General features: G+C 42.7%; 2 protein-coding genes across 2 annotated transcripts in view; one reads left to right on the top strand and one right to left on the bottom strand.

The window, feature by feature from the left end:
* The first annotated feature begins 856 nt into the window (after window positions 1-856).
* LOC145432137 (kelch-like protein 10) lies at window positions 857-6,784 on the top strand. Its single transcript, XM_080308742.1, has 5 exons — window positions 857-1,140; window positions 2,070-2,556; window positions 3,558-4,151; window positions 6,053-6,202; window positions 6,437-6,784. The coding sequence occupies exons 1-5, from the start codon at window positions 1,007-1,009 to the stop codon at window positions 6,734-6,736; spliced, it is 1,665 nt and encodes a 554-aa protein (XP_080164868.1). The 5' UTR covers window positions 857-1,006; the 3' UTR covers window positions 6,737-6,784.
* The window catches only part of LOC145432138 (glutathione hydrolase 5 proenzyme-like), a 30,325-nt gene continuing 15,786 nt past the window's right edge, over window positions 5,879-20,417 (bottom strand). The window contains exons 8-9 of the mRNA XM_080308744.1: window positions 13,734-13,817; window positions 5,879-7,771 (exon numbers count right to left, since the gene is read on the bottom strand). Coding sequence (XP_080164870.1) covers window positions 7,538-7,771; window positions 13,734-13,817 — 318 coding nt within the window. The 3' untranslated portion in view covers window positions 5,879-7,537. The remainder of the gene's footprint in view (window positions 7,772-13,733; window positions 13,818-20,417) is intronic.

Below are 20,417 nucleotides of genomic sequence, written 5' to 3'. Positions count from 1 at the left end.
GTCCACATTCAGAAGCACATCTCTGTATAGTGACTGGTCTCATGATTTAAACAGGCAAATGTTCAGCATTCAAACTACAGGTGAAGAATAGTCAAACCAGATGTTTCCCCGTTATGTCGAGATCAGCTAGTCAAGTACACACCTACACAGCATGTTAACAAACCCTGAAAAAAGCCACACAAAAAATGAATGATTGCTGGTAACGGTTTCTATACATTAGTATTTACGAAGAGTATGTTGTGACTTACCTTCAAAATTACAGCGGTCCCTCGCTAATAACGCGGTTCACCTTTCACCTCGCTGTTTCGCAGATTTTTTTAGTGCAAGTTTGCATGCTTATTTTTTTTTATGTCACATTGTGTCCTGATCGCTGCAGACGATCTCCTCCGTGACGTCTCTCCTGTACAGTACAGAATCGCTGCAGTGTGACTCTGAAGTGCAGTACTGTATGTCCACGATGTCCACGAAACGTTTTGCACCGTCAAAAAATAAAATTGGCAACTTGATTTCACCTATCGCTGGTTATTTTTAGAACATAACACCCGCGATAAACGAGGGACAGCTGAGAAATATAACATTTGAATCCCTTTTCTCTTTTGCCCTGAGGTGCAGGGAAAAAATATCAACAAGTCGATGAACATCATTTACAGATATATTGGGTAAATGCCCAAGACATCTATAGAAATGTAAATTGCCGCTTGATTCATTCATTTGCTTAACTTGTTTTGGACCATAAACCAGGTGCGAATAGGACACCGGAAACAAAGCTCCCCAAAGGCGTTTCCGCACCGGAAGTAGCATATGCTAACGTTCACACAGTCAATTAACGGAATGATACACTATGATTTTCAAATATAAACAGAGTAGTGACACTTTCCAGGCAGCATAAGTTAACGTAATCAGTAATTTAGACAAAGTACCTCACAAACTGTAGGCAGATCTCTAAAGGAAAACACTAAACAGGAGATTTTTTAGAAGTTTAAACATCTTGAGTAACATCTGAATAATGACCAGCGCCCGTAGTACCGTCTTTAGGGAGCTTTTTCTGGATGGACAGGTTTGTGACTCTGTGATCCGAGCTGGAGATGTTGAGTTTAAAATTCACAGGATCATCCTCTGTAACTGCAGTGCATACTTCAGGTGAGCAGACCTGTGTTGTTTGGCTGTGGTTTGGTTCTGCATTTATCCTACTTCAAAGTTTTCATGTAACACAGTGCAGCAGGTATTGGGAGGTTTCAATGTTACACTGTACTTTTTGACCACTAGAAATGTTCTGGAGCAATTTTTAGGGGGGAAAAAATCAGTCCTGTATTTTTATTTAGTTATTTATTTTGGGAGGTTTGTTGGGATACATATATAGTGTAGGTTTGTGTTTGACTCCACAATGAGCCGTTAAGAGGTAGTTTGAAAGATTACAGACGCTATAAACTGGCTTTCTCATTATATTTCATCAGCACGACAACAGCAGCAGCAGTTCTAATAAATTTGTGCACAAACTGGCCTGCACCAAAAGGACCACATCAGTGGTGATATTAGCTGTGCCTTCACCAGTTTAGCTGAAATTGTATGTCTAAATAGGCAGGTAATCAATTTGGGGCCAGACTGAGAGGTGGCCAATGATATGCCATTTCTGTTGCAGTGGGACATGTCCGCTCTTTCCAATTCTGTCTAGTCAGTAAATTTGATAATGTGAAATTCAGTTATTATATTTGCAGCTATTTAATGCCTGCTGTCCCCTGTCGCCCTAACCCTGTTACTGTATAGGAATATTTGCTACAATGCCTAGACAACTCTATATCTTTCTGTCTGTCTAAACATAGCAGCAATGCTGAATGTTTTTCTGCACGTCTGAATAGATGACCTTAAATAGGAGATTGCCCATTTGAAATCAAGTCATTTTAGATTTTTGTTACTTTAATTTCATATCTCTTTGATCACAGTTTGCTCAAGTAAGCATGCAGCTGAAAAATTATACAAATGCTATTTAACTATGAGCTGCACGACATCAGGTACTTTTTAAGTTCCATGACAGAGAGACAATGTGAAAATGCTGATCTGAATCTGCACAGGGATCTCTTCTCCTACAAACCACTACCATCAAACAAGGTCTACAACTTCCCCACTGTGTCTCCAAAAGCAATGAGCCTCATTTTGGAATATGCCTACACCCAATCTGTTGTGGTGACGGAGGACAATGTACTGGAGCTGTTGGCGGAAGCAGACCACTTTATCGTGACTGGCGTCATTCAAGCCTGCTGCGACTTCCTGGAGAGGAAGCTTTGTGTAAATAACTGCGTCAGTATCTACAATCTGGCACACTTACACAACTGTCCTGACCTCAGGGGAAAGGCCTTTCTCTACATCCTCCATCACTTTGAAGAGGTTGGTGCACTCTCCTTGGAGTTCCTTCAGCTCTCTGTGCAGCAACTATCAGATCTTATCGAGAATGATGAGCTCAATGTGAAGCAGGAGAGCACTGTGTTTGAGGCCATTCTCAGATGGATCAACTATTCCCCTGTGGAACGTGGGTGTGACATGCCCGCACTGCTCAAGCAGGTAACTGAAAATGGGATATCAATTTAATTGCTCCTCTAAGTGCATTTATTTTGTTTATTACTCAGTGAGGGGCTGTTGAATGAATGGTACAGTTTGAAAGTATAGAAAGCAACTTCCGCTGTAGCAATTTGAATCAGGAATAAAAAATAAAACATAAGCTTGATGCCTGATGCAAAAAAAAAAAAAAGAAGTTTGATTGTACACTATTGTGTTTACAGAGTTGGGTGTCCAGGCCGCCCACCTGCTCGCCCATCAGCCTTTTATGGCTGACGTGTAAAAAGCTAAAATTGCAATGGCAGAATTACTCAAACTTAAGGCTTGGTAATAGAGTTAATGTAGGGGAATCATTCTTCTTCATTCTTAATCACATTGGGGGGTGGGGTGGGGGGGGGGGGTGTTTCTAATTCACTTGGGAGTGTGCATCAGAAGGTGCTCATCATTTAGTCCTTAATAAATTGTAAAAGTATTATTTACACTTGCGTCCAGATAAAACTGGCCGTTGTTTTGTACTTTCAGAAGTGCATTATTGATAATGTGTCTGAACTGCACTTTAGCTTTTCTGACAGAAAAGTTGACTATGCCCATCGTGTTCTGCCAGAACTTACTGACTGGACCTTAGGCATTTACAACAGGACACACCCTCATTGTGGGACCTGTTTCTACAGCAGGAGGTTACTCAGTGCTCAGATAATGGCATTGAAGCTTGACTGTGGCACCACTGCTTGTTTGGAGGTAATGCCATGACCTGCCATTGCTGTTTGGCAGGTGATGTTGTGGCTCTTTACAGGTAATGTTAGGGTCTTTAAGGGCAATGCCACAGCTGATTGGAGGCGATGCCAGGAGCTACCATAGCTATCTGGGTGATTCCATGACATTTTGATTATAGGGATAGTGCTATACTTCACTAATGGGTGGTGGCATGGTGGCTACATCCAACTCTTATATACAGTCTAATGTTGTATTTCTTGCCTTTTCCCCTTATGATTCTTGTTTTCATCCAGGTCCGCCTACTATTAATACCCACTGAGTACTTGGTTGGCACTGTGAGCAGAAATGATGTGGTGAGTAGTAGTCCGGCATGCATGGATATGGTAACCACTGCCATGAAGATGCTAAATGAGTCCATTGTGGAGAGACCTATGCCCCAAACACGCCTGCCGTCTGAAGTCTTATTGGCCGTTGGTGGATGGGTGAGTCATTTCCCAAGTGTCAAGATTGAGTTGTACAATGTCCGAGCTGACCACTGGGTGCCGCTGAGCTGGACACGGTATGCTTCTCTGGGATTCTACGGTTGTGCTTACCTCAATGGATGTGTCTATTGCATCGGAGGTTTTGATTTCATAAGCTATTCAAGTCATGTGAGAAGGTTCAGCCTCACCAACCAAACCTGGACAGAGGTGGGGCCGATGCATGAAGAGCGGGGCTTTCTCAGTGTGGCCACACTGAATGGCTGCATATATGCTATGGGCGGGTGCCAAAACCAAAAGAAACTGAAAACTGCAGAACGATATGAGCCTGACACCAACCAGTGGACTATGATTGCATCGATGCACAAGCGCAGGGCAGAAGCTGGTGCTGCAACACTACACGGCAAGGTAAGTGGAATTGAGGTAGTGGAAGATCTCTGCCATGTTGGTTTTGTGGAGAAAGTGGTGGACAAAGTTAACTGGTAATGCTAACAACCTTGGTTAACAAGCTGCGTCAATAAAATGTACAGTCACATAATTCCATTAGAAATGCACCTGCCACTGCCTTAATCTGTCAGTACACGTCCCAAAGCAGTCACAAACCCAAATTGTAGCCAGGACACTATCCATATGGATTAGGTTTTTTTTGGCCTTTTGTGTCTGGCTGTAAAAATGATTTTTAAGGCTATGTAGTTGGATTTACAACATATGGGGATTTATTATCTTTTGGAGCCAGCCAACCAACGCATTTATGCACTGGAACATGAGAGCACAGTAAAATATTACTTTTCTGTGAGTTTCTGTGCAAAAAACATTTTTTAATAGTCTTATAAAGCTGGCCAATGGGAGTAATTTTTAAAAAGTGAATATTTATTTATATTTTTTTTAGATTTATGTCATGAGTATTGAGAAAGACATTCTTTCCTTGGTTGGTACTTTTTTTTCTTGCAAACTTATAACAATCCTGCAAAGGATTGTTTTGGTTTTTTTTGGTTCGGTTGGGATCTCTTTGTTAATTTAATCTCAGTAAACATATGTTTTTTTAAAAAGAATATTATGGCTTGGCAATTTCTTTATTCCTGTTTTATTTGTTTTGCTTAACATGGCACTGATTTGCAAATGTACTTTTCAGCTTGAGGGCTTAATCATCACTGGACCTTTCTGTGGAAAATATGAATAGTTTATGAATTGTATCAGTTTTATAATATTTTATTTTTAAGCTAAATATTTCTATTACCATTATTCCAACAGCTCAGGGAGAAGGTTATGGTTACTTCACCCTCACATCGTGAAAAATAGCAATTTTATAATTTCTGCATCCATATTTTTTAAGTCTGCAAAATACAGAAAATAAATGCAGCAAACCTCTGCTAAAACTAAATGTTTTAGGATAACACCATCATTTTTAGATTTTTACTACTATTATGCAAAGTAGCTACACAGAAATCTGATGAAAACATTTTTAGTTTTTCACAAGCGCATGGCACAACATCGAAGAGCCACCTCCACGGGACAAGACTCAGCAGTCCATCTGCATCTAAAGGACCACGGTCACTCTTTCGAGGATGCCAATGTTCACATTATGGACAGGGAGGACAGATTGTTTGAAAGAGGAGTGAAAGAAGCCATTTATGACCACTGTGAGCGACCATCTTTGAACAGAGGCGGTGGCTTACGACACCAGCTGTCTGCCATCTATAATCCAGTTTTGAGTTCCCTTCCCAGACGTCTTAACGCCCACTCACATCCTGGGCCATCTGATCTCAGGAATTCGCTTGATAAGGTGGGGCCAGGTTTCACAATGAGCTCACCTGAAACCCTGGCTGATTGTGACCCACACCCTCTTTCACACCTTGGCTCATGTAATTAGGTAGAGGATCATCAGGGGGTCCTTTGTCCCTCTTGGGGGGAAACTCCCACAGGGCTTAAATCTGGGACTCTCCACCATTTGACTCTTAGATCTGAAGAAGCTTCTCGGATGAGAGGTGAAAAGTCTTCAAGCAACTTAAAGAAGTCCAGATGCTTTTCTTTCCAAGCTCCTTAGAATACGATGACCTGGATGACTGAGAACCTTCACAGACATTTTTAGTGTTTGTAAGTTTTTTCTGGAAGCTGAAACATTTAATTCTAGTAAGGCAAGGCAAGGCAAATTTATTTGTATAGCACAATTCAACAACAAGGTGATTCAAAGTGCTTTACAGAGACATTAGAAACAAAAACAGATAAAAGGCATGATTTAAAATTGATTAAAACAAGCAAGCAAACAAACTAACTAGTAATTTTGACTTAAACTTGATTTTAATTTCTAGGTGTACATTTGTGGTGGTCTTACTGAAGATGAACCTCTGTCATGTGCTGAGTCCTACAACCCTGACACCAACCAGTGGACACTGATCACACCCATGGAAACCGGGAGGACTGGGGGAGCCGTGGTCGCCTACAATAACGAAATCTTTGTAGTAAGAAGAGCTTAAAACATACTCTTATTACGGACAGAAATTCAAACATGGAATGTTTACTGTACCTGTATTTGGGAGTCTGTATTATTTTCCAAGTACCATGTACTGGGTTATTGGAATGTGATTTCTATAATTACCCTAGAATCAGATATTTTGGAATCTGGAGACCTATTTACTTTTTTACAACAGAACATTTTTACGTTACAGACTGTAACAAGTCCTTTGTCTGCACAGGTTGGTGGCTTTAACGGTATCACTCAGTTGCGTAGTGTCATCGCATATGACCCAAGAACAAGCCGCTGGCGCAACGTTGCTCCCATGTTACACCCTCGTAAAAACTTCGGCATTGCAGTGCTGGAGGACCAGCTGTATGTGGTTGGAGGTTTCTACAATGGCGGCTTATTCTGCAATCTGGAGTGCTATGATGAAAAGACCAACAGGTGGTACATTGTCAGCGACAAAGGGATGACCCAAGGTGCTGTCAGTTGTTGCGTTCTGAAGCGACACCCCGATCTGACTGCTTATCTTCCATAATTATTTCACATAAAGAAATAAAGAAATACATTTTTCATCAATAAAAAACTGGCTGTTTCTCTGCTTAAGATCCTGAGGTCTGACATCCCAGTGAAAAAGTCTCTTTTAGCTGAACAGAGAACTTGAACTTTCTTTTCAACATGATGGGCATTGCAGCTTCCACATTTTATGGCCACAAGGGAGGTTAACAGCTATGATATTAAGATCCCATTGGTAAAAGTCAAATCGTTTCTTCACTAATAGGTGATCCATTCAAGCCGCCATCTTCATCTCTACCACCAGCGTTTAGCCAGCTCAACCATCTTCAATGTAGTTTTCTTGCCTACTTTAATGTCCAATTAAAGTAGATGAAATCCAATTAGAGTCACAAATTAGAGTTACTAAGGCTGACTGTAATCGGATCCACAGTTTATGAAGTGAATGCATCGTGTCACATCAGTAAGACTTGAAACTAGCAATGGGACATAAATTCTTCATAAACTGTTGAATTAGGTTATATATCACTTTACAGAAAGAACTTTTTTCCATGTAAATTTTACACAGATGTCATTTTGAATCTCTGCTGGCCTTAAGATATGAGGAAAGTTAAAGTTACTCCAGCTGTGGCGTCAACTTTCAGACGTCAGGCGTCAATTACCTTTTATCTTTTTTTAAGACACTGTTTGAGAGAAATATTCATCATGTGTTTATTTCGATAGCAGAAACGTTTTTTTTTTTTTTTTGTAATTACTGGTTGATTCTAAACAACAGGGCAGCTTCCGTATACTCTGTATAATGTGTTTAAATATGATTGAGCTTCTTTTAGTAGTAGAAAGGGATGTCATTCATGCAGAAGTCAGGTTGCAGGCTCTCAAAGGTGCAGTCAGATGTGTCCATGGCACAGCGACCGCAGTGGCAACTCAAAGCCACAGGGTAGGTGACGATCGGGTCTACACCAGGTGGGCAGGCGGGAAGCTCAAATGTTTTATAGTACAGGTCCCGGTATGTGCACACATGCTGGTACACATTGCTGAATGGTATCTTGATGACAGGGTCCTAAAGGGAGGGGAAATGAAAACAGTGTCCTTACAAAAATGTTGTTATAACACTACAGAAGCAACTGTTTTTAAACAAGAAATTCACCTAAAATGTTAAATGAAGTTTCAAAGTCCTGGTTTTAGGCATAAAGTCTTACTGTTAAACTGTTGTGCATCACAGTGAGGGAAAGTTGATGCTTTCAATGAACCATGTGCCAACACAGTGCAGGGGAGCTACCTAAACGCTACTCCCACAGAGGTTGATTATCTTGTTAATAGTGTTACATCTTCAGTGCGTTCAAGTCTGCATACTGTGCTCCTCAAATTTAGAGCTAATGGACTCCCTGGTATAACTCACAAATGTACACCATAAAGTCATCAAATATACTTTTGGTTCTGAGGGATTTTTAAAAGTAGAAAGGGAGGCAGAGCCTTCAGCTTTCGGGGCCCTCTTCTGTGCAACCAGAGTCAGACACACTCTACTGTTAAGGCTTAAACCTTTTGGGGTTTTTTTTTCATAAAGCATATAGTTGGGCTGGATCAGGTGACTGAATCCTCCCTTAGTTACACTACAATAGGTCTAGCCTGCCGGAGGCTTCCCATGATGTGGTTTTATTGGATTTATTTTCTTATGCTCCACTCTGCTTTTAATCATTATTTATTATTAATCTTTGGCTCTTTTCCACAGTGTGTCTTTTTTCCCGTCTTCCTCCCCTCACCCCAAACCAGTCACAGCAGATCGCTGTCTCTCCCTGAGCCTGGAACTCCTGGAGTGTTATTCCTGTTAAAAGGGAGTTCTTCCTCCCCACTGTCACTAAGTGCTTGCTCTAAGGAAGGGGGGGGGTCATCTAATTGGTGGGATTTTGTCTGTATTATTATTGGGTTTTTGCCTTATGATATAAAGCACCTTGGGGTGACTGTTGTTGTGATTTGTTGCTATGTAAATTAAATAGAATTGAAATTTAATATATTCCTTTACTTTTGCTGAGAAACCAGAAAGTTTTTAGTATCTGTGACACAGATACAGGTGAAATACACTGACTTTCTTCCCAGTTTAGTCACTTACATGTTTATAATAAAGGTCTGGAGTCACATGACAAATATACTAGACACACAGCTTGACTTTACTGCAAACAGCAGCTGGCAGCATGTTTGTGACTTTATGAGTCATGAGTTTTTCTTTTTGAAATGACGTCATTTTGCTGAGCACGGAAATCTAAATGCGGCGATGGTTTCCACTATCAGCAAAGAATGGATGAATGAATGAATGAAAGACTGGAAATAAAAACAAACTGACTGACTGGTAAAAGCTGACAAGACTTGACCACGACTCAAGGTTAACCTCCACCTAGATAGGCCAAAAGGGTGGATGAATTTATGTGTGTTTCTTTTTACAGGAGCAGAAGGATGACAGCAACATCTGAGGTTGCATGACGATTTAACTTTTAAATGCCACTTTCTGTGTTTGTGAATCTAACAGGTGTGTTGTTCAGGGGTTTGTGTTGCTCACAGAGATTACTGTGAGAAAGGGTGTATACACCTGTGCAGCGTTAACATTTGCATTTTCTTCTCTACAGCATTACAGTTCTTAATGTGCTTTGAATATGTGATTTATAACTGGACAAATAGTTAATGTTTTCTAATAATGTTTTCCTACTACAGGATTTCTGGGCTTATGTGTGAAGAAACTGTGTTTATAGGTTATGAGTTGGTGATGCTATTAAACTGTGTTCTTGGGAAAATGTTGAATACTACAGGGGAGTGAATATGGGGGGAGACACATCCGGTCATGAAAACAGTGTGATTCTTTTTACAGGAAATCTTTTTATAGCACCTCTGGAATGTGGAGGGCTGACGCCTAACCCGAGATGGTCAATGTGTTGCTAATGTTTGTTTTGCTTTTGTTAAGAGTGCATGTGGAGGATTCGGTACAAAACAGACAAGGGACATGAGAAAACAAATAAGAGATGCAGTTTTTATGGAACAGTTTAATAGGGGGCTCATAGTGATAAAACAAGTGGAGTGACATTGCTTAAGGAAGTCACTGATTAAATTGTGGATAAAATAAATTGTGGCACTAATAGTGATTTAATGATTTGAGAAATCCTGAACATGATACTTGTCTGTTATGCTGAATACTTTATCGCTTTCATGATTTATAGTTGGTTGTAAATAAGATGTTTGATTTAACAGATTTGTTTTCCAGGATACAGGTTCCAGGTGGAGCTGGGAGTTAATTCAATTCAATTCAATTCAATTTTATTTATATAGCGCCAAATCACAACAAAAGTCGCCTCAAGGCGCTTCATAGATACAGAGAAAAACCCAACAATCATATGACCCCCTATGAGCAAGCACTTTGGCGACAGTGGGAAGGAAAAACTCCCTTTTAACAGGAAGAAACCTCCGGCAGAACCAGGCTCAGGGAGGGGCGGGGCCATCTGCTGCGACCGGTTGGGGTGAGAGAAGCAGATGAAGTTAAATGAGCTTAACATGTAACTGCTGACTAATGTTTTTACACAGGGTTACAGGTTGGCGGGAGATTGTTTTAGAGAGAATGTGTAACATTCTTGTACAGGTCTCAGTAGGGAGTTGACACATGGCGGAAGCCAGGTGCAAGAGGAGGGTCATTTTAATTTGTAGGTGTCGTGAGGTGCCATGACGAGAAGTGAGTGAGGAAGGGCGCCTACAGGATGGAAGCGGAGGCCAGGATAGAGGCTTGAGGAGGATCAGTGATCATCTTGAGGAACGGCAGAAATAGTACAGGCAGCTGTGCTACTGAGCTTGCAGGAGATTGAGAGGAGTCTTCCCACAGCAACGTTTTAAATAAAATGAGAGATTCATCGTGGACATTGAGGAAGACAACTAAGGTGTACGACGTGCTCTGCCTTAAATCTTCAGCAGCGTTGGAACATGAGAACCTGAGGGATGAAGGGAGCGTGCCAAGCTCCAAAAGTGACGGCTCGTACCACAACAGCAGTCCAGTTGAAGGGGACAGGCGGGACCTAGTTCCATTGGTCTCAATGTGCAGTAGCAGATGAGAGTTTGGTGGAGACAAGCTCATCTCCAAATAACACGGGTGGCAAAACAGAGGCAGAATAAACCCTCTGACCCGTGCAACGACTAACCAGTAGTCTACCTGGGAAGTTGAAGAAAGAAGAGAAGGATCGCAGAGCATCATTTCACTCAAAGAGGAGGTGGCTGCGTGGCCCGAGGAGTGAGACAATAAGAGGAGTGTTGGCCTTTTTGAGGCCAAAGAGGAGGAATATAGAGATGAAATATTATTTTACATTCATAATCTATGTTACTATTCATAATCCTTATTATTACTGTTGCATCATTTATGATTTATCATTATTGTCATTTCATTGACACATTTATTGAAACTGATGATGTTATATTAAAGTCTGTATTTCAGGTGTTAGCATAAGCACATAATAATCTTTCATTGCAGGTGCAACTGTAATCATGTTATACACATATTGCATAATTAAAGGGTTGAAGCTTGGTCAAGTTAATTAATGGTTTGAAGCTACGGGCAGCGCGATGTCTGGCCGATCAATGGAGCAAAGTTCAGCTATTGAAAGGTTGCCTACATGTTTACAGTATAATTTACTACATATTGCCTGTGTGCATTCAGCAGCCTGCTGCATTGGAGTTTGCCTAGTAACAGATGACTCAAACGGAGTCAGGAAGTATACTTCTAAAATGTCTTTGTTTGTTGAGTGAGGTCATGTACTGAGGTTAAAATACAGACATAAGTCTGCCTGCACACAGACTTGTGTTGCTTGTAAACGGTATGCTCATGCTCTGTTCTGAAGTGCAGAGAGTAGAATAACAGGAAGCATCTGGAGGAACAGAGGAAGTAGCGGTTCCTTTTTTAGAATATGTCCTCACTGGAGTTACTGGTCATCATAAGTATAAATATCACACCCACCTATTGTCAGGCGGGAGATTGAGCCTGATGTTTTGCAGAGCCCATCTTCACCACATATGTATTTTAATAAAATCATTTGTGTTGACCCACTATGGACTTTCTGTCCTATGTCTCTTCCTCAAAAATTCGAACCGCGACAGTGGCAAATGTCAAACTCCTACAGTCTCCTCAGTTCTCCTCAAATGTTCTTGTCACATGCACAGTGAAGTTGCAGCTTGTTGGAAACACAGTGCCATTCATCCAATCAGGCAGGGTGATGGGTTTGCTCTTCTTCTCTGATGCTGTTCGTCCACACTGCTGCTGCTTGCTGGGACTCTTTGCTCAGGACTTTGCTGCTGTCTCTTTATCTGCCATGTTATTGCTCTTTGGAGCTGCATTCCTTGTCTTCAGGGAGGAGTGAGAGCTCGCTTGTGAGTTTGAGAAACACATGGCACCGTAAATAAGTCAGCCAGAAACTTGGCCTGCATGTTTCCTTTCTTAAAAGCAGAAAATGAAATTGTAGTTGTTCTTGGCTGATCAACACAAAACCTTTTTCCTATGATTATTTTTCATCTACAATGTAAATTTTGTCTCTTTTTCACTCTTTTTTTTCTTTACAATAGCTGGTGACCTGCAGAATCACCGCTCTCACAATTGGAGGCAATTACTTTTACACAGCGCACAAAAACACTGTGACGTCAGACACATTCACACTCACTTTTTTCATGTGCATAAATAAATCACATGGCTGGTGATATGTGCCATGGTGATCCATGAGTATGATCACAAGTTTATTTATTTTTCAACCCAACAAAACAAATAACAAAAACATGATGCTGATGCTATGAACACTCTACACACATGAGTCAAGATGCAGAAAAACTGCTCACGGAAACGCTGCACACTCCAGTTATCACAGTTATCACAGTTCTGTTTCCCTCTCTTTGAGGAGTTCTCAGCCAGCTCTCGATCTGATAATGTGTAGCTTGCTCATCAGCTCAGAAGAGACCGCAACGCAACCTCACACAGTGGTTGCGTGCTTTGCCCACAGTGGCATAGACTTGCACTTTCATATTCAATTCAGCTTCTCCATCATCCATTACAACGCAGTTTTCACACAGTGACTGCGTGCTTTGCCGCACACAGTGGCAAAGACTTACAACGCAATGATCATGCACTTTATCGCACACAGTGATAAAGAATTTCAACGCAAACTCACACAGTGGTTGCGTGCTTTGCCGCACACAGTGGCAAAGACTTAAACTTACTTGGTGTTGCTTAGCATGTAATATCAGCCTCGAATCCCGCCGATCGTCATTCATCGAGGAGAGAAAACAGACAGCTAATCCACCTGCCCGATGACAAATTCTCACGTCTCGGGACTTTACTACAGGAACTTCCTGGCTGACCTCAGTCTTTCAGCGTGTCTCTTCTCCCCTCGGTGAATGTCGACTCCAGGGCTCCGGCTCTCGAAGGACCAATTAATGATAGGTTTGTAGCTTGAACCTATTCGCTGGAACGTTGAAGACAATATAATTACACAGCAAAAGCATTGAACACCAAGTAGGCAAAGTTCTTCGTGTTACTCATGCATGAGGGAGACGTGTCGTTCAAGTCGGGGGTCAAGTGTCGTTCCACCACTTGACCCCTGTCAGACTCTCAGCCATGCCCGCCCACCTGCCTGCCCGGCTGGGTGACGAGAATCTCCCATCAGCCCTTTACAGCTGCGGGGCCAAAAAAAGAAGCTGTGTATTTGTACATTTTTTGATTTGTCTTTATGTTCAGCAGAGCTTCTACCACCCAGGCCAACCTGACCTGCCCCAATGCACCGCACGCATTTTAGTTGAATTATTCTAATTCCTGAAGCCACATCAGTCCAGCTGATCCCAGAGAAACACTAAAACGTCCAGTAGATAGTCCGTACCGGTGCGAGGTCTTATAAAAACTGAAACTAAATGTTTGTCAAACAGTCTAAGAGCCAGAGAGTGAACTAATACACAAAACAACCAACCCTCAAACATGAGAGTGCTTCTGCTACATAACTGTGTTTGTGTTATTTTTGTACCTTGACCCAGTCCTCCATGTCGCCATCATCGATGACCTCCAAGATTTCCTGCTCCTCGATGGTCAGCTCGTCTGGCTGAGAAGCCTGCAGACAGACAAACACGTTAATTCAAATTAAAGCTGCGATGTAACAGTTTAACCATCTTCATTTCACCCGTGATGTATATTTTTCAAATACCGCCACACTGGTGAACGGACAAAAATGCTCACTGTGGCTTCAACAACATCAGCCAGAACACTGAAGAAAACACTGAGACCATGCCTGCATTTATACCACACTTTACTCAGGACTCGGGTAATATAAAACAACTAATACTCCAAAGCAGCCCAAAACTCAGACTTACACTAGAATTTCTGTACAAATTCAGAGAGCAGGTGTTTTAAACCTGGACACAGAATCATTAGTGCCACAAAGTTTGGGAAAGTAAATCTAAATGGGGGTTGAACACGACTGGAACTGATTAAAAACAGCCAAAACAAAAAGTGTCTTTACTTCAAAGTCAGAATTATAATTGGTGACATGTTAAAACAGAATCTAACATAAACATTCTTGTTTGGAAATAGCTCTAAGATGTTAGGAGAATGTGGCAAATGAGATCACAGGATGGCAAAAATGTACTGTAAAATGATATGTTCTTGTTTCACTTGAACAATACCACCTATGTTTGCACTTATGTAAGAACAAGTATCACTGCTATGGAGTTTTCATGTTTTGCATGCAGACTCAGGGCTGCTAGTCTCCTCTTGGCATTTTCTTATTTAAACATTGGTGACTTAGAACCTCAAAGTTTAGCAGCACAACACTCTTTTTCCTTTTTCCATCAAACATTTCTTTCAGCCATCTGTTTTTATCAGTTTATATGTGGCTGTAATTAATCTACGGCAGACCCGACCATGTTTCCATGCTTTTCAGCATGCACTTTATTCACGCTTGTCGTTCACACACTGGCTGCAGCTTTCCAGCTTGCAGCCACAAACTCCAACATGAACAAACAGATACATGATTATACATAGAATAAAGAAAGGTTCTATAAAAATTACACATGGTGTAGAAAAACATTATAACATACAAATGAATGTTTTATGAAAATCTGACATGTTTATTCAAAGCATAAGAATAAAAGTTTTATACAGGGAGTGCAGAATTATTAGGCAAGTTGTATTTTTGAGGAATAATTTTATTATTGAACAACAACCATGTTCTCAATGAACCCAAAAAACTCATTAATATCAAAGCTGAATGTTTGTGGAAGTAGTTTTTAGTTTGTTTTTAGTTTTAGCTATTTTAGGGGGATATCTGTGTGTGCAGGTGACTATTACTGTGCATAATTATTAGGCAACTTAACAAAAAACAAATATATACCCATTTCAATGATTTATTTTTACCAGTGAAACCAATATAACATCTCCACATTCACAAATATACATTTCTGACATTCAAAAACAAAACAAAAACAAATCAGCGACCAATATAGCCACCTTTCTTTGCAAGGACACTCAAAAGCCTGCCATCCATGGATTCTGTCAGTGTTTTGATCTGTTCACCATCAACATTGCGTGCAGCAGCAACCACAGCCTCCCAGACACTGTTCAGAGAGGTGTACTGTTTTCCCTCCTTGTAAATCTCACATTTGATGATGGACCACAGGTTCTCAATGGGGTTCAGATCAGGTGAACAAGGAGGCCATGTCATTAGTTTTTCTTCTTTTATACCCTTTCAAATTCAAATTTTATTTGTCACGTACACAGTCATACACAATACGATATGTAGTGAAATGCTTGGACAACTGCTCGTGACCTAAAGAAAACAAAAAAGGAAAACGCTATGAATAAGACAGGAAATAAATATGAAAAATTAAAAAGGGTAAATTTAACTAGGAAGGAATAAAATATAAATTAAGGTTAAAAATGAAATAACTGTACAACACAAATTAGAATGAAGGGTAAATTTAACTGGGAAAGAATAAGATAAAAAAAAAAAAAAAAAAAATATATATATATATATATATATATATATATATATATATATATATATATATATATATATATATATATATATATATAGCAGCTGGATAGCGTAGTGGTTAGACTACACGCCTTTGGAACAGAGGATCGCAAGTTCGATTCCTGCCTGGGGCGTCTGTATCCAGTAAGGGTCCTAAGGCTAGACCCCCTATGCTAAGCAAGCCTACCGCAGACATGAGCGAGACAGATAAATATGAAGGCATGCCGGCTCGGACGTCGCCCGGATCAACAAGGTCCGCGTCAGGTGTTGAGGAACCAGGGCACCCTGACGAAAAGTGGGCTACTGGAACAAGAAGGCATCGGTGGGCAAGGGACGAAAACAGGGCGTTGTTGGAATGCTACTACGCAAGTAACCCCGGCGGAAGGGGCTACATGAATAGGATGAGGGACCTATGGATTCTTCGATACCCAACATCCACAATGACGGCGAAACAACTAGTAGCTCAGTGTTCCAACATTCGAAAGAAGGGACTGCTCTCACAGCTAGAGATTGACGAGGTACAACACAAATGCTACGGCAAGGAGGAGTCAGGACGCCAGGTCAGGGGGGAGATATCATCACCCCCACCCGAGATTGGGTACATAGCCCCAAGTGCGATAGGAGAAGGATCGTTGAGTGCGAGAGGAACTGACCTGAAAAATAGGATCATGGCCAAGCTTGAAACCTGGATCCCCCGTAGCCGGTTACCAAGATTACGTGAAGTACCCTCAGAAGGTCTGCTAGATGATGTTAATGCAGCACTACGGGCAATACCTACAACCACGATTACCGACACTAACAAGCTGATCTACAATACGGCAGCAGTGATCAGTGAGATGCTTGGCTACAAGTTGAACAGCCACAAGGGGCAGTACCCTCCATGGAGAAGGAGGCTAGAGGGCAAGATCAAAGTAGCACGGAGGGAGGTTAGCCAACTAACAGAGTTGCAGAAAGGTGCGACAACTAAGGTGCCTAAGAAATACAGCAAGCTGTCCATACCTGAGGCCTTGGAAACTGCCAAGCAAAGACTCACAGCCTTGGCCAGCCGCTTGAGGAGGTACACCAGAGAGATAGAAGGCAGGAGAATAAACCAGCTGTTCTCCACAGAACCAGCAAAGGTGTACTCTCAGTGGCAAGGGAACAATAATAAGAGAACAGCACCACCAAGGCTGGAGACGGAGCAATACTGGAAGAGCATATGGGAGAAGGATGCAACCCATAATGGCAATGCTCAGTGGCTAGTGGATCTGAGGGCAGACCACAGCGACCTCCCTGAACAGGGTCCAGTAACCATCACAGTGGCAGATATCCAAGAAAGGGTCTCCAGTATGAAGAGTTGGACAGCACCAGGGGCCGACATGGTTCACGCCTACTGGCTGAAGAAGCTGACTGCACTCCACGAGCGTCTGGCAGCACAAATGAACCAGCTGCTAGTTAACGAGAGACACCCGGAATGGCTAACTGAAGGCCGGACGGTCCTGATCCCCAAGGACCCCAAGAAGGGACCGGTCCCCTCCAACTACCGACCAATAACCTGCCTCAGTACTACATGGAAGCTCCTGTCAGGCATCATATCGGCTAAGATGAACAGGCACATGGGTCAATACATGAGCGGGACACAGAAAGGAATTGGCAAGAATACCAGAGGTGCAAAACACCAGCTACTGGTAGACAGAACAATCAGCCGAGACTGCAAGACCAGACTGACCAACCTGTGCACTGCCTGGATTGATTACAAGAAGGCCTATGACTCAATGCCCCACAGCTGGATACTGGAATGCCTAGAATTGTACAAGATCAATGGGACCCTAAGAGCCTTCATCAGGAACTCAATGGGGATGTGGCGTACAACACTAGAGGCCAACTCCAAGCCCATAGCACAAGTTACCATCAAGTGCGGGATCTACCAAGGAGATGCTCTGTCCCCACTGCTGTTCTGCATAGGCCTGAACCCCCTCAGTGAGATCATTAACAAGACTGGCTACGGATACCGACTACGGAACGGAGCAGTTGTCAGCCACCTCCTGTACATGGATGACATCAAGCTGTATGCCAAGAGTGAACGAGACATCGATTCACTGATCCACACTACCAGGCTATACAGCAATGACATTGGAATGTCGTTCGGACTGGAGAAGTGTAGTCGGATGGTAACAAAGAGAGGGAAGGTAGTCAGAACTGAGGGGATTGAACTACCAGAAGGCAACATTGCAGACATAGAGGACAGTTACAAGTACCTGGGGATCCCGCAGGCAAATGGGAACCATGAAGAGGCCGCTAGAAAGGCTGCAACCACCAAGTACCTGCAGAGGGTCAGGCAAGTCCTGAGGAGTCAGCTGAATGGTAAGAACAAGATCCGGGCCATCAACACATACGCCCTGCCCGTGATCAGGTACCCTGCTGGGGTAATAGGCTGGCCAAAGGAGGAGATAGAAGCCACTGACATAAAGACAAGAAAGCTCCTGACCATGCATGGAGGGTTTCACCCCAAGTCCAGCACCCTGAGGCTGTACGCTAAGCGGAAGGAAGGGGGCCGGGGACTGGTGAGTGTCAGCACCACAGTCCAGGATGAGACAAGGAACATCCAAGAATACATTGGGAAGATGGCCCCAACTGACCGAGTGCTCAGTGAATACCTCAGGCAGCAGAAACCCAAGAAAGAGGAGGGAGACGAGGAACCATCATGGAAGGACAGGCCCCTGCACGGTATGTACCACCGGCAGATAGAGGAGGTGGCTGATATCCAGAAATCCTACCAGTGGCTGGACAAAGCTGGACTGAAAGACAGCACAGAGGCACTAATCATGGCAGCACAAGAACAAGCTCTGAGTACAAGATCCATAGAGGCTGGGGTCTATCACACCAGGCAAGACCCCAGGTGCAGGCTGTGTAAAGATGCCCCAGAGACAATCCAGCACATAACAGCAGGGTGCAAGATGCTAGCAGGCAAGGCATACATGGAACGCCATAACCAAGTGGCCGGCATAGTGTACAGGAACATCTGTGCCGAGTATAACCTAGAAGTCCCGAGGTCAAAATGGGAGATGCCCCCAAGGGTGGTGGAGAATGACCGAGCTAAGATCCTGTGGGACTTCCAGATACAGACGGACAAAATGGTGGTGGCTAACCAACCGGACATAGTGGTGGTAGACAAACAGAAGAAGACGGCCGTAGTGATCGATGTAGCGGTTCCGAATGACAGCAATATCAGGAAGAAGGAACACGAGAAGCTGGAGAAATACCAAGGGCTCAGAGAAGAGCTCGAGAGGATGTGGAGGGTGAAGGTAACGGTGGTCCCCGTGGTAATCGGAGCACTAGGTGCGGTGACTCCCAAGCTAGGCGAGTGGCTCCAGCAGATCCCGGGAATAACATCGGAGATCTCTGTCCAGAAGAGCGCAGTCCTGGGAACAGCTAAGATACTGCGCAGGACCCTCAAGCTCCCAGGCCTCTGGTAGAGGACCCGAGCTTGAAGGATAAACCGCCCGCAGGGGCGTGCTGGGTGTTTTTTATATATATATATATATATATATATATATATATATATATCTTGCCAGCCACGCTGTGGAGTACTTGGACGCGTGTGATGGAGCATTGTCCTGCATGAAAATCATGTTTTTCTTGAAGGATGCAGACTTCTTCCTGTACCACTGCTTGAAGAAGGTGTCTTCCAGAAACTGGCAGTAGGACTGGGAGTTGAGCTTGACTCCATCCTCAACCCGAAAAAGCCCCACAAGCTCATCTTTGATGATACCAGCCCAAACCAGTACTCCACCTCCACCTTGCTGGCGTCTGAGTCGGACTGGAGCTCTCTGCCCTTTACCAATCCAGCCACGGGCCCATCCATCTGGCCCATCAAGACTCACTCTCATTTCATCAGTCCATAAAACCTTAGAAAAACCAGTCTTGAGATATTTCTTGGCCCAGTCTTGTTCAGTCTTGTGTGTCTTGTTCAGTGGTGGTCGTCTTTCAGCCTTTCTTACCTTGGCCATGTCTCTGAGTATTGCACACCTTGTGCTTTTGGGCACTCCAGTGATGTTGCAGCTCTGAAATATGGCCAAACTGGTGGCAAGTGGCATCTTGGCAGCTGCACGCTTGACTTTTCTCAGTTCATGGGCAGTTATTTTGCACCTTGGTTTTTCCACACGCTTCTTGCGACCCTGTTGACTATTTTGAATGAAACGCTTGATTGTTCGATGATCACGCTTCAGAAGCTTTGCAATTTTGAGACTGCTGCATCCCTCTGCAAGATATCTCACTATTTTTGACTTTTCTGAGCCTGTCAAGTCCTTCTTTTGACCCATTTTGCCAAAGGAAAGGACGTTGCCTAATAATTATGCACACCTGATATAGGGTGTTGATGTCATTAGACCACACCCCTTCTCATTACAGAGATGCACATCACCTAATATGCTTAATTGGTAGTAGGCTTTCTTGCCTATACAGCTTGGAGTAAGACAACATGCATGAAGAGGATGATGTGGACAAAATACTCATTTGCCTAATAATTCTGCACTCCCTGTAAAAATCATGTTCTTTGATGATCATGTCAATAAAATCATGTTTCACATTTTTAAACATACGGTACTTAGAAAAGTGTTCACAAAAACGGTTTTAGAGAACTCACACACATTTTTACTTTTTCCACAGTGCCTGTATGCCTCTTCCAAAACTTTGGGCTTT

The sequence above is a fragment of the Astatotilapia calliptera genome, chromosome 12, assembly GCF_964374335.1.
Source record: "Astatotilapia calliptera chromosome 12, fAstCal68.1, whole genome shotgun sequence".
Taxonomy (NCBI): domain Eukaryota; kingdom Metazoa; phylum Chordata; class Actinopteri; order Cichliformes; family Cichlidae; genus Astatotilapia; species Astatotilapia calliptera.
Note: the sequence above shows the minus strand (reverse complement) of the source record. Positions and strands in the feature narration are given on the sequence as shown.

Bases quoted from the DNA above. Each gene is read 5' to 3' on its own strand.
- LOC145432137 (XM_080308742.1), top strand. From the start codon at position 1,007: ATGACCAGCGCCCGTAGTACCGTCTTTAGGGAGCTTTTTCTGGATGGA. The intron at 1,141-2,069 runs GTGAGCAGACCT...GAATCTGCACAG, and splicing joins AACTGCAGTGCATACTTCAG to GGATCTCTTCTCCTACAAAC. The intron at 2,557-3,557 runs GTAACTGAAAAT...GTTTTCATCCAG, and splicing joins TGCCCGCACTGCTCAAGCAG to GTCCGCCTACTATTAATACC.